The sequence below is a fragment of the Poecilia mexicana genome, unplaced genomic scaffold, assembly GCF_051168715.1.
Source record: "Poecilia mexicana isolate PSO_F unplaced genomic scaffold, ASM5116871v1 scaffold_7, whole genome shotgun sequence".
Classification (NCBI taxonomy): Eukaryota; Metazoa; Chordata; class Actinopteri; order Cyprinodontiformes; family Poeciliidae; genus Poecilia; species Poecilia mexicana.
This window is the reverse complement of record NW_028263376.1, coordinates 15,335,697-15,348,708: the sequence shown is the minus strand read 5'-3', so window position 1 is coordinate 15,348,708 and position 13,012 is coordinate 15,335,697. Positions and strand designations below refer to the sequence as shown.

The 13,012-nt window shown below is 39.9% G+C and overlaps 1 protein-coding gene across 2 annotated transcripts in view; it reads left to right on the top strand.

The window, feature by feature from the left end:
* Positions 1-13,012, top strand: part of plekhg5b (pleckstrin homology domain containing, family G (with RhoGef domain) member 5b) — an 80,363-nt gene that overhangs the window by 52,274 nt on the left and 15,077 nt on the right. For both annotated transcript variants that reach the window (XM_088007141.1, XM_088007142.1), the window contains 6 exons: positions 530-671; positions 2,582-2,681; positions 2,884-2,944; positions 3,145-3,236; positions 3,317-3,453; positions 3,819-3,982. In XM_088007141.1, the coding sequence (XP_087863267.1) occupies positions 530-671; positions 2,582-2,681; positions 2,884-2,944; positions 3,145-3,236; positions 3,317-3,453; positions 3,819-3,982 (696 nt within the window). The remainder of the gene's footprint in view (positions 1-529; positions 672-2,581; positions 2,682-2,883; positions 2,945-3,144; positions 3,237-3,316; positions 3,454-3,818; positions 3,983-13,012) is intronic.

Here is a 13,012-nt window from a genome sequence, read left to right as displayed (position 1 = left end):
ATTGTATCTCCCCATACGTCCCTTGCTTCCTGAGCTGGCTGTCGGTGCTGCCTTGCTGCGACACACTGAAGAGTCTACTGGTCCTGAAGGTGGTGGGGAAAGCTGGGGGGTGTGGTTTGATATGTCTGGAACAGAGACAGACGGATCCTTAATCCTGCAGCTCTCAAGCTTCCTAATTTGGACCCACAGCATCTCCCAGTTGCTGACCTATTCTCAGATTTGTGGATTGAGTGTAGGGGGTACAGTTTTGGATTATGTCAGGGTAAGCAGATCCCAGACCAGCACATGAGGTGACTTTAGAGGGGCACAGATGGTGGGAGTCGCCAAACCTCAGGGCTGCCTGTGGCGGCCTCTGCGGTCGTTTAATTGTAGCAGAAACAATAGTGGAGCAGGGAGCTGTTTATTCTAAAAGTGTGTGACCATGATGGCATTTTCACTCCAGCCCAGCCCTTCTTTTTTATTTTTTTTATTTTATTTTGAACGTTTCTCTGTTTCGATGTAAAGACTTTGTGCATTGCTCTGTGTGCAGGTTTGCCACCACCCAGACTGCCAGGACCTGAACAGCAAAAGCCCCCTTCATCTGTGTGATTCATGTGACTCACGATGCCATCCAGAGAGCGCCGACAACATGCACTTTGACCGACACCCCCGATTCGACCTGCAACCTCAAGGTAGATGATTTCTTTATTTGGTTCTCCGTTCCCTGCCCCCTCTGCCTGGTAGGGGGATGAAGTCATCCCCCATTACCTCATGACAGGACCTTCACTGTGTAAATATCACGCATGCCAGGTCTTTATTGTTGTCTATATAAGGCAGGTGATGTCGATCATTTTCCCTTTTTGTGCCTAAGCACTCTGATCACTCACTTTAAAGACATTCTGATTGGCAAGAAGCAGCAAATGCAGTAAATGTTCAGGTGAAACCATAGAAACCTGACTTCAAACCTGACGCATGGCGCTGTTGGCTCACTCACACAAAGCTCTGATTGGTTGGTGACTTTCAAACCCCGACTAATCTTCAACAAAGACAACCCCAGTTTCCCATCTAAACCTCTGAGCAGCGGGGAGTGGGCTGTAATCTGAGGATCTGGGGCTTGTACAAACTAGCCACGGAGGGCGTTTCATTTTTTTTTTTTCCATCTCCAGGTGTTGACATTTTTAGAACATTTCTGCTTTCATCTTATTGCTGTTTGGACAAAACTACTTCTAGTTCTGGGAATTTAAATTTGATGCGTCTAGTTTCGCAGTTTTTCCTCCAGATAAAAACACATTTCTTCCCCATTTTTTAAATCTGCCATCTTTCCCAAAATATTTCCCCAGAAATTATCGGGATGTTCCACCCGGGGATGATCCCGATAAGATGTTCAAACCACCTCAACTTGCTCCTTTCATTGCGGAGAAGCAGTGGCTTTACTTTGAACTCTCCCCAAATAATTGTCATAATAATCCTTACTCTAATTTAAGACCGAGTCCAGGATGTAAGCGGTCAATTAGCTCAGGTTTCTACTCCTGGGAAGATTACAGGCAGTAATGTATTCTTTCTTATGAACAATGTTTTCTTTTTTCTATATGTCTGAAAGTGACCTTTTAACCTTCCCCAGATAGATTAGCAGAACATTGCTGTTGTCTTTCCTTTTTGGCATTGTATTCACACACCTGTGTGCCCTGGAGCATCAAACAGACAGAATTCCTCCTTTTATAGAGATGATCACATTTCCTGATGAGTTAATAAAGATGCTCACCATGAGCTGCACGTCATTGCAACTTTCTCACTTAAATCCTGTGCTATCTTATTAGGTTGCCACTGTGAATTTATTTCCTCAAAGTTCATATTTGGTGAATAAATTATGTTATGAAATGTTTTGAACTCATGAGGTTAGATTTAGTATGTTTAACCAATACACAAAATTAGGGCTGAAACAGCTTATTGGATTGATCAGGATGAATCGATTGATATGAACTACAGATATTTGCTCAAAGAACATACTCGGCAGTAATTAAGCCAAAACTGTACCAAAAATATATATAAGTTTTGTTCTACTAAGAACTCAAGTGATGTAGTTTGAAACTATGCGCCATTTGCAAGCCAATTATTGTTTTTGTTTTTTTTCTTAAATAGTTAACAGATTAGCTCTACACTGTATTGATAAGTCAATCAGAAAGTCCTTCAGATGCATCCTTTGCTACAAATGGTCAAGCATGCACTAAATAAATACTTTGTTGGTGCAGTTTGGGCCATAAACAGAATTGAATTAAAAGGCTTAAATCAAACATTTACAGAATGTGCCAATTTCTTTCATTTGTCATAATTGATTACAAAAATAATTGTTGGTGTCAGCTCCAGCCTCCACATAAAATATATCATAAAATGAGGCTGTATTGTTTGTATCAGGATCCATGCTCGTATTTTAAGTCACAGCAGACTGTCTTTAGAACCACAGAGTGCTAATCTTAAGGGTTAACATGGTTTGTTTTTGTGTGTGTTTTAGTAATTTGTGTCAGCTCTGTGGACTGCAGCGTTTGAGGTAAAATGAGTTGTGATCCAACAGAGGGAGTGACTTCTGTGTTTTCTTAACCTCCAGCTTCCATCCTGGCTCGGAACGTGTCCACGCGCTCCTGCCCCCCACGCACCAGCCCCCCCTCCGATCTGGAGGAAGAGGATGAAGGGAGCAACGACCGCGGGTCGGTAACCTTCCTCCCGTGTCCTGCTAGTGTTTGTGCACTCCTCCTGCCTCTCAGGCTCTTACAGGAGGATCATTTACGGCCATGAGAAGTGTGTCTTGTATTTTTAAGCGTCGTGCTGACTTTCAGCAGGCAGTTTCTTTTGTTTTGAAGAGCTGGCGCTTGATTTTTACAATGATTCATCTTTGCAACTGCTTTGCAGTGAGCGTAAAACGGTGGGGATGAAGTTGGGAAAGAAGAAGCCAAGGAGACGACACACTGATGTAAGTAACTCTCGTGTTTGTGTCTTTTTTTAAACGGGGCAGCAGTTTTCTTTTAACGGGAGTTTAGAAAATATTCATTCTGGTTCCACACGACTGTCCTTCACCTGAGTGAGTCAGACGGCTCAAAAAGAAGGAGCCCCCCTGTGGATGAGCCGGGAACAAACACCGCTGTGGCCTAACAGTCCATCTGCTCTCTGCAGGACCCCAGCAAAGAGTGTTTCAGCCTCAAGTTTGACCTCAACGTAGACATCAACACAGAGATTGTACCGGCTATGAAAAAGAAAACACTGAGGTTAGACGAGTCAGATGATGAGCAAAATCAATTGTGTTAAAAGTGTTTTTTCAATACGTCTTTGTGTCTTGTGTTGTCAGAGAGGTTTTAGGTCCAGTGTTTGAGAGGAATGGCATCGAGCTGTCGCGGGTCGACCTGTTCCTTGATCAGTCCAATACGCCGCTGTCCCTGCACTTCGAGGCCTATCGCTTAGGAGGACACTACCTCAAAGTTAAAGGTAAAAACTGTCAACCATACCTTTCATTAACAACCGATCTTCTGTCCAACTCTCTGGACTTTTGTCCATTCACAGGTCATAACAAATAACTGACTAATCAAGGAAAGACGACAGTTTAACGTATAATTGCCATTTCTAAGAAAAAAAAAATTTCTAGAGGACTTTTTACATTGATAAACATTCACTTATGTTTGAAACTTGGGCTTAGTTCCAGCTCATTGTCAGAAGTGGAAAATGTTGCTACTATGCAATGTAGGATTTTCTGTCACAGAAACTATGGCAGATACAGCTTCTTTTGGTACATACATGATATATTTTTAGTCTGCACAAATTGAGACAGCTTTTCCTCATTTTCGTCTGTGCAGCACGTCCCGGTGACGAGGGGAAGGTGGCGCAGGGTGTGAAGGACTTTCGGTCGCACAGCCTGCCCATCATGAAGCCCCCTGACGGCCAGAGCCCCTACATCCTCACCCCGAGAGAGAAGGTGGCACACGAGTCTCTGGGACGCCGTGAAAGCATTGATCTGCTGGTGAGTTCATGTTTTATTTCTTGCCATGCTGCAGCTCGCCACACCTCCTCCGGCTCCTTATTTTTAACTTTCCCAGCTCTCAAAAACACACTTTGAACACAAACAGACACTCCCACAGACTGTTTGGTTCTACCACACCTTTTCCCGATTTTCCATAGCTTCCCTTTTGTTCCTTCCGTCCCATAAAACCTCTTCCTTCCTCATCTTCATGGATGAGCACGGTGGACGTTTTTTTTTTTTTTTTTTTCATTATCGCCTGCTGTTGTGATTAGTGGACCCTGAAACGCTCACTGGTACTTCTACGCTTCCTGCAGCCACAGGAAGCGGCTGTTTTGTAACTGATGAGAGATGCTAAGAGGCTAACTGAGGCCTCTTGATCTACTTGGCTGCAGAACATAAAGGTTGGAAATGAGGCCGGCTGCCAGCAGGTTCAGGCTGTGGAACGTAGGGACACCAGGACCTGAGTTGTGATTCCTAAATCGCTGACCTGTTTTAAGCCTTTTAGAAGCAGCACCAGGCTTTGGTGTCAAAGTCACGAAAAGAAACTTCTGTTTCAAAGAGGTTTGTTTAAATTGACCCTGTTGAAGGAAAAAATGCACTTTACATCAATCACATAATTTTTTTCACACCTGCTGTTGCAGAAATCTCAACCCATACCCTCAGTTTCTTCCTATGTTATCCATTACTGCAGCAAACCTCTCACTTCTCTCATGTTTGGCTTGGGTTCAGGCTAATCAGGCCTGTCATCTGACCTTTTAAGTGCTTAAAACAAAGTTGTTAATCACCTTTCTCAAAAGTCAAGAGCCACCTAACCACAGGTGAGCTGGATTTTGCATTTACGTGTGCAAGCTGTAAACCAGATGTCTGTTGCTCTGGGCGAACAGGTGGGGGCTTGGTAAAAGCACTTTCCTGCCATCTGTGGAGCTAAATGTTCAAGGTTAGTCATAAAGGCTGAGACATAAACATTGGAGGTTGCCCAGGAAAGTTTAGTTTTAGTCATCATGTGTCTCATTTGTTAATTTGCCCAAAATCACTACATGTTCCCTGATGAGACAGCGAATGTCAATGTGCCTACCTGATGTTCGTGTAAGGACTCGTCAGCTTTACTGACGATGAATGTGGAGTTTAAACCGGAAGTAATTCCAGTTTATTCCTCAGGGTGGCAGTAGCGCTCTTCTTGCAGTAGGTTGGCTGTGATCTACCTGAAAACTGTGACTTCTGTTGGATTGTTAGTGGCACTAAAATACATTGTTAAAAGATATGAACAGACAAATTAAGTGGTGATGGCAAGGATAAAATTATGAATCCATTTCTATTCAAGGTGTGTAAATGTGCTATTTTGCAACTAAAATAACAAAAATAAGACGATGGCAAAGATTTCTGCCCTCTAATTTCAAATAAATACAACTCAAAACTAGAAAATCGATTTCAAGAATGTAGATTTTGTGCGTTTTTACTTTTCACAGTAAAAATCTGACATAACTTGAACTACTAAAATATTGTGCAAGGCTGAAACTTAAAAGCTATCAAGAGGAAAAATGTTTAGCTCTGGTTTGTGGTGAATAATATTACGAAAAGACACATTAATTGATTTTTTTTTTTCCCCATTCTGTTCTTTTTGGCACAAATTCAGCATGTTGTCTGAAACATTCCTCAGACTTTGGTCCATATTGGTAGTACATCACAAAGTTGCATTTTTTTTTTTGATGGAGATCCATGATAGAAATCTCCTAAAAATGCTTTGTTGGCTTGAGATCTGGTCACTGTGGTGATTATTGGAGTACAGCGAACTAATTTTTATTGTTCAGCTCTGCAAAAGCACAAAACCTTAAGAATTGTAATCTAGCTTCTAGAGCAAATAGTAGAACACTTGAACTAATACACATCTACCTAGATAGTAACATTTCAGCAAGATAAATAACCGTTTAAGTCGGCAATCACGAAATGTACTAGTTCCGCTGGCAGGTTTTTTCACTTACAGGAAAAATGTCTTGTTCAAAGTGTAAAAATCTGCCAGTGTAAGACTGTCTGAAATACTCAGACCAACCTGTCTGGCACCATTTCATGTTCAAAATTGGTTAAATCCTCCTTTTCTCTCCATTCTGATGTTTTAAACTTCACCGAATCGCCTTCATCTTATTGAGATACCTAAAGGCATTGAGTTGTTTCTATCAGATGAACAGTTGTATCTAATAAAGTGGCCGGTGAGTGTGCGAATTTATTTGCATACATAAAAACTGTACTATGGACCATCCATGTGGTGTTGGATCTTTCATCGTATTTCATTTTGACTTTTAATCAAGATTAAACTTCTATTTTTTTCTTCAAAAATAGAAGATACCAGCACTTTACATCATTTGCTGTCAGGTTTTAATAAAATAAAATTAAACAATCTTGTGAGAAAAGCTATGCTTTAAAATCTCAGACAAAATGTCAGCCAGACATGAAGGTAAACAAATGGCTCCACTGGGAATTAATGGAGCAGGAAAAGCTCAACAAACTTCTAAGTTGCTTTTACTTTTTTGGACAGCAGGGGTCGCTGTTTGTTCAAATTATTCCCTGGTTATTTTGATTAGTTCATAAAACCAAAACAGATCAAATCTAGTTCTGAGTTTGTATTTTTGTGCAGATTTTCCTCACCACTCCCTCAGCATCCTTAAAGGATTTTCTTTAGCAGGAACTCAACATGTGCCGACTTTATGAGATATTCTTTTGTTTGAAATTCGAATTTCAATGTTTTTATTGTATTAATATTACAGTTTACTATCACTGGCAGTGTTGTGATTGGCTGCTGGGAGCTCTGTTGATTCAAATTATTTTATAACAGACACTGAGCCAAGTCCTCTGATTGGTCAAAGATGCATTCCTCTCCTGCTGACTGACCTCATAAAGTGCTGCTGACCCTTTGTCCCTCCATTGTTAAATATTCCATTCTTCTGCAGTGTTTGTGCTGTAGCAGATCATTTTTAATCCACACATAAAATAAATTCAGACCTGAACTTTTACAGCTTCACTCTGTGGAATCTGAGGTCACAGTGAAGACCCAACAAGAATTTCTACTAATGTCCGCCGCATTCATTAGGCAAAGGGGTTAATGCGACTGGCTATGGTTGCATAGTTTTTCCAAATGGAGAAATGGAGACCCAGCTCTCCAGACACGGAGCAGGAGATGTAACACATCTGCTAAAGTGAAGTCTTTAATCCTTAAAACACTTTTGCTTTACACATTGAATAATGTTGGATCATTATCATGCAGAAAGAAAGCTATAATATGACACTTTGCAGGCATTTGAAAGCAAAGGAGGCCCTCAGCATCACATATCATTCACCGTACTTAACATTTGCGAACAGCTGTTTTCACTCAAACTCAGCCGTTTTAAGCTAAATTTATGGATGGTTTGTTGGTGAAAAGCCTAATCTTCATCTCAGGTGATGAATTATGTGATAAGAATCAAGTTAAACAAGAATAAAATAACTGCAATTTTGACACTATGACCAACTTAAGGACTAAATGACATCTCAAATTAAGATGTCAATCAAAGAAATGAATATCACAGGTCTTCAAATCCTAAAGCTAAAGTTTGATATAGACTCATTCCACAAAAACTGATAAATTTAGGTATTGGTCTATATTTCATTTTCTGTATTCCATAATAAAGATGAGCCTACAGATTGTGGTATTCAAGCATATCAATAGAAAATTACGTGGAAGGGAAAAAGTGTCATAAAAAAAGGTACAAAACAGCCAGAAATAATCGCAGCCCACATTTATAAATTTTATAGGAATTGTTTGGAGAGCCAAGAAGAAGATGACTCTTTTCATCCTAAATAAATCAAAGGTTGGATTTTTCAAAATTGCTCCATGTCAGGTTAAAATTACGACATTTTTACTTGTATTTATTACCTATACCAGTAATTGTGGAGGGTGCTGTTGCTTCATTGTGCTTGTTTCAACAAACTGAAACTGAGATTGGTTTATAGTCATCATAAAGATAGCTCTGTCGTCTGGAGCCCAGGGCTGGTGTATAAACATGTGCAGTACATTGATCCTTGCTCGCTGTCAGTTGGCCAGGTCATAAAACCTCCCATCGATCTGTTGCCATGGAGCAGTTAGCAAAAACATGATTGGCTTATGCGAATCAGGCATCTTGCAGGGTGGTGTCTGTAAACCCACGGCGACATTATTTGATCCAGAGATACAAATCACTGTGATTAGGTTCACATTACGGGTTCAGTTGGAGGCTGTTGGCTTTCACAGGAGTGGATCTGTCATTTAATGGATCCTCCATGTGTGTGTCAAGGTTCAAACCCACAATAAATCACCAGTCGCACGCACGCACGCACGCACGCACGCACATACACACTGCAGAATGTACTGCAGGCTCCTTATAGTTTTAATACATTTTGGTGCCGGTTGAATCTCTGTGTAGTTTTGTTCAGTAACATCTAAACTCCCATCCAGACAGTTAATGGAGTCTTTGGGGAAAACCGGAAATGTCATGATTCATTATGAGCAGTAGCTCTTTTCCTTCATGTCTCCATCAGTTTTAGTTCCAGTGAAGGAATTTTTTTCCCCACATTCCTCATCAGATCATTGGGGATAAGAGGCCTTCGTTTATGCCCAGCTTTATTTAAGTCCTGGTACATCATTTCAGGAAAGTGGAGATGTGGACTTTGACTGGGCCATTGCAATAGCTTGATTCTTTGCTTTTTTTTTTATTAGCTAATAGTGGCGATTCAGTGCTTTAAGATGTTAATTACCCAGTTCTTGATTAACTTTGGCCTAGTTTCTTTCTGGAATACTTTGACGTACAGAAATGTTAATGGACAGCTCGATGGACACCAGGTGCAAAACCAGGTCAAATCATCAACCCTCCACCACCATGCTTTGTGTCCAAAATTGTATTCACTACAGTGTGACCTCTTTTCTTCCCTGACAGTTTGTTCTACTTGTCTTGTAACTGAGAAACAGACTTAAGTGGATCATAATCTTGTTGAACACAGTTTTCTCTAGGCAGCCTTTTTAAACAAGCCAAACTTGTTCAGTCTCTATCTGATTGAACTGTAATGAACTGTGATGCTTGACTGTAACTTGTGATGTCTAAGAAAGACCTTTTGGTTTTGATTTGTTTTCTTGTTTTCCGAGCTTTGCATCGTCTGACCCACTGGGAGATCCATCCCTGTGGACTGTTTTAAAATTATTTTGAAATGACCAACAGCACTTGCTTCTCTAAGGCCATTTCTGATGTTTTTTTTAACTTTATGTTAATTCACTTGTAGGGCCCAAAGTAGCAAACAATCAGATCCTGGTTTGTGTTTTGTCTCTTAAATCATGTGGAGCCATCCACTGTTTACTCAAAATGACTACACTAAGAGTCAAAAGCTTTCTTTCTTCTATGACTAACTTTTCAAAATAAACAATGTTTGTATTAAGTTGGACAGTGAAACATCTGAGAAAGTGAGAAAGGTACTCAAATGTTTGTTGTTCCCATAAAACTGTTTTTATTGATCTCATTTTTAGAACATTTTTAGACATAATACAAAAAGTCAACAGTAGATGGTGCTTAGTAATGTTAAGACTTACCTCCTCATACTAAAAGACACCGATACTCCTGGATCTGCCTCAGGGTTGGGTGAGTTTGCTGTGTAACAGACAGGAAAGATGGATACTGTTTCTTTAAATGACTCAGTTCTGGGAAAATCTGTCAGTTGTCACAGAAGCACCTAGAAGCCTTAGGATGTAAATCTACAATGAGTCAAAAAGCCCAAAAGCCTTCAGCAGGTGACGGACTATGGCTGTATTGTTTTAATGACTTGTTGTACTCAGGTTTTGAGAGCAGCCTCAGTTTTTGTCACGTTTAGTCGTCTGCCTGGCAGAAGATGCTTGTCATGGCTTTTGTCATTTATTAATTGCTTGCTGTTACTTGATAATGCAGAATCTTTTCACTCTATACATTACACCATATGGGTCAGCAATGTGACTCTGACCTAAAAACATTGGGATGGATGGCCTTATTGACATTATTATAGATTCAAATGACATTTGCTTAATCAGCATCAGGCAGACTGGAAAATGTTGCAGTTATAAAGATTTTCACTAAGACACAACTGCATAAACACTCTACGGAGTGAAAATATAACATGCATTTTCATCACAATATTTTAGAATATAATTGAAAAGTGAGATGATGTTATGTCTGATTTTTGCACCTTTTTCTACCACACTTTTTTTCTTCCACCAAATTTTCTATTAATATGCTTGAATACCACAATCCGTAGGCTAATTGTAATGATTATGGCTTGCAGCTCATCATTAAACACCTAAATTAATATTTTTTTATGAATAAATATTGTAGTTTCACTTGGAGATCTGAGATGCATCCACTTTTTGATTTTATTTTTTGAACTGCATCTACAATTTAACAAAGATGTAATGTGAAACTGAAGTATGTGCCTTTTACATATAGACCATCAAGCTCTTTCAGTACCAGACAAATATGATCAGAGTAAATACAAAAGCAGTTAAGTTAGTCCAAAAAAAGCTTTCCAAACTAAAGGAGGTGTTAATAAGGTGATGGTCTTGAGTTCTTTGGTTCTGCAAGACTAAATTGATATAGCCATGCTGCTCTCTATCAGAAAGTCCTGAAGAAGAAAAAACTGCTATCAGATTGTGTCTTGGGTAAAATAATAAGTTTGGTCTGGACAAAAATCCAGTCAACATGCGTAAACAGACTTTTCATACTCAAACACTATCCGATGTGGCTGAATTGAAATAATTTTGCCAAGAAAAGTGGGCAAAGATTCCCCCACAGTGATGTAAAAACTGAATGAGAGTTATCCAAAAATGCTTAATGGCAGTTCTTGCTCTCAAGAATGGCATAACCAGTTATTAGGGCATAGCTACTTTTTCACACAAGGCCAGGTTGGCTGGGAAAGCCATTTTCCCCTCAAAAACTGATATTTGAAATGACTTTAACCATCTTCATCTGGTGAAAATCTGTCAAATATTTATGTGACCAAAAAAGCAGAAGCTGAACAGAAATCTGTTATGGGCAGACGCTGTTTAACATGGTAAACATCAGTGAAAGACGTATAATTGTTAGCCATGGCGTCAGCTCTACTTTGTGAAAAACCATCCGCTGTATTTTTTAAGTAGCATTAAACCCAGCATGTTTTGGTATTAAACAGTTCTTCGTCAGTTCTAGACATGGATTACTATTTGTAATCTTTGCTTTCTTGTGAATAATGGCTCATAATTCACTCACATTCCAAAACATTGTGAATCACCCATCGTCATCTTCTTTTGTTTGCATCTAAAATTGGATTCCCTTCACTGTAGTTTCTGCTTTCAATATCCAGTTTGCCCAGCCACTGCTTGCGTGGGAACAGTTTAATGACTCATGTTTGGCAACTTGCTCTTTCATTACGCTAATAATGAGAAAAGCATGAAACTACCCCAGTGTGCTAGTACCTAATAATTATATTAGCATTTAGCAGAAAGCTGTATTTTCCTCATATGGTGTAGGTGGAGATAAATATTGTGTGTGTTGACGAGAAAGAACCTGGAAGACAAAGACTTTCTCTTAATGCCTGAAGGTGGAGATTACTGCAAGGCTCAAACACACCTTTATGATTGTTGTTTGTGTGACCGTTGGCCTGCAGCACACCTTATCTGCAGGCTCCGGTCGGCCAGCAGCCACACAAAGGAAGAAACGGCAATGCTTCACAGAGCTCTCCCACCTATGCACTTGGACACATGGGTCTGTCCTGACTTGTGGAGGTTGATCTACTCTTGATCCCTCAGAAGATAGTACTAAATTTAAACCTTGGTGTTGGTTGGATTTCCCATATTTTCTGTGGAAAATGGTTCGTTTTAGTCGCTTGACATCCTGGCACAGCTGGGACCTGCTGCACCTGGACCCAGAGATCCCCGAGTCGCCGCCTCCCGACACAACACAACCGGCAAATTTCACTCAGGTGAGAGACTTGCAGAGATGCAGGTTATTTCACCTTTTGGCAATATCATTTCATTGCAGTTTTGGTCAATTTGTACCTTAGTTTGTTGATATGGAAAGTACATGTTTGCCACCGGATATTTTGTCCCAGTCGTTCTTTAATTTTATCCACTTTCACCACAGATGGCTTAAAATAATTTTATTGAATCTGCTTATTGTGTGATGATGACTTTTATTTTGATTAGGGGTCATAATCTGAGTTGATCAGAATCACTGCTAATGAAAATAAAGCGCAAACAAAGGTTTTGATAAATGTACTATTGACTTCCGCTTAAAATTGGACTATTTTTGAGCTACTTATAATTCATGAAACCCAATCCTTACAAAGAAATGAAACTGACGAGCATTGGCTTAGTTAATTACATGGGTCCCAAGTTAAATGAGCAAATTAAGTAGTAAAGTTCAATTGTCCCAAAGCCAATTTGTAGATGCCTCTATACTCATGACTTGACGAATGGTATTGTTTTTGTTTTTCATATGAATGCAACTGGGAGATTGTGACATTTGTTTGGTTGAGATTATGTTTTGCTTTGTTGCTTTATTTAAATGTGCTGCTCTGCTTGTTTTGTGCACATCCAGACCACCGAGGCCTTTTATGGCTCGTTTCCTGGTTATCCTCTCTTGATGGGGGTATTTTATTTATTTTTGACTGGATCTATTTGGGTTCGAGTTCTCAGGAAAGTCTGTGTCGCACTGTTTTCTGATCATTAGTCACCCCCCACATGATCAAAGCCAGCTGTTATCAGATGACTACCATTGGGGAGGGGGCCACCACAGCAGGAGAGTAGAAGAGTGAGAGGGTGGGGGTTGAAGCAGATTTCTTCTCACCACTTATTTTAATTCAATCAGGTTGCTTAAAGATTTTTGCTTTTTCCAGGGTGAGGTTAATGCCACAAGCTGCGGTAGATAAGATAAAACTCCAAGCTCAGTTTGATTCCATTAACCTAGAACAATGGCTCCCAAACAGTTATAGTTTGGGACTTCTTTTGTGGTATCAAAATAAAAACCTGACACA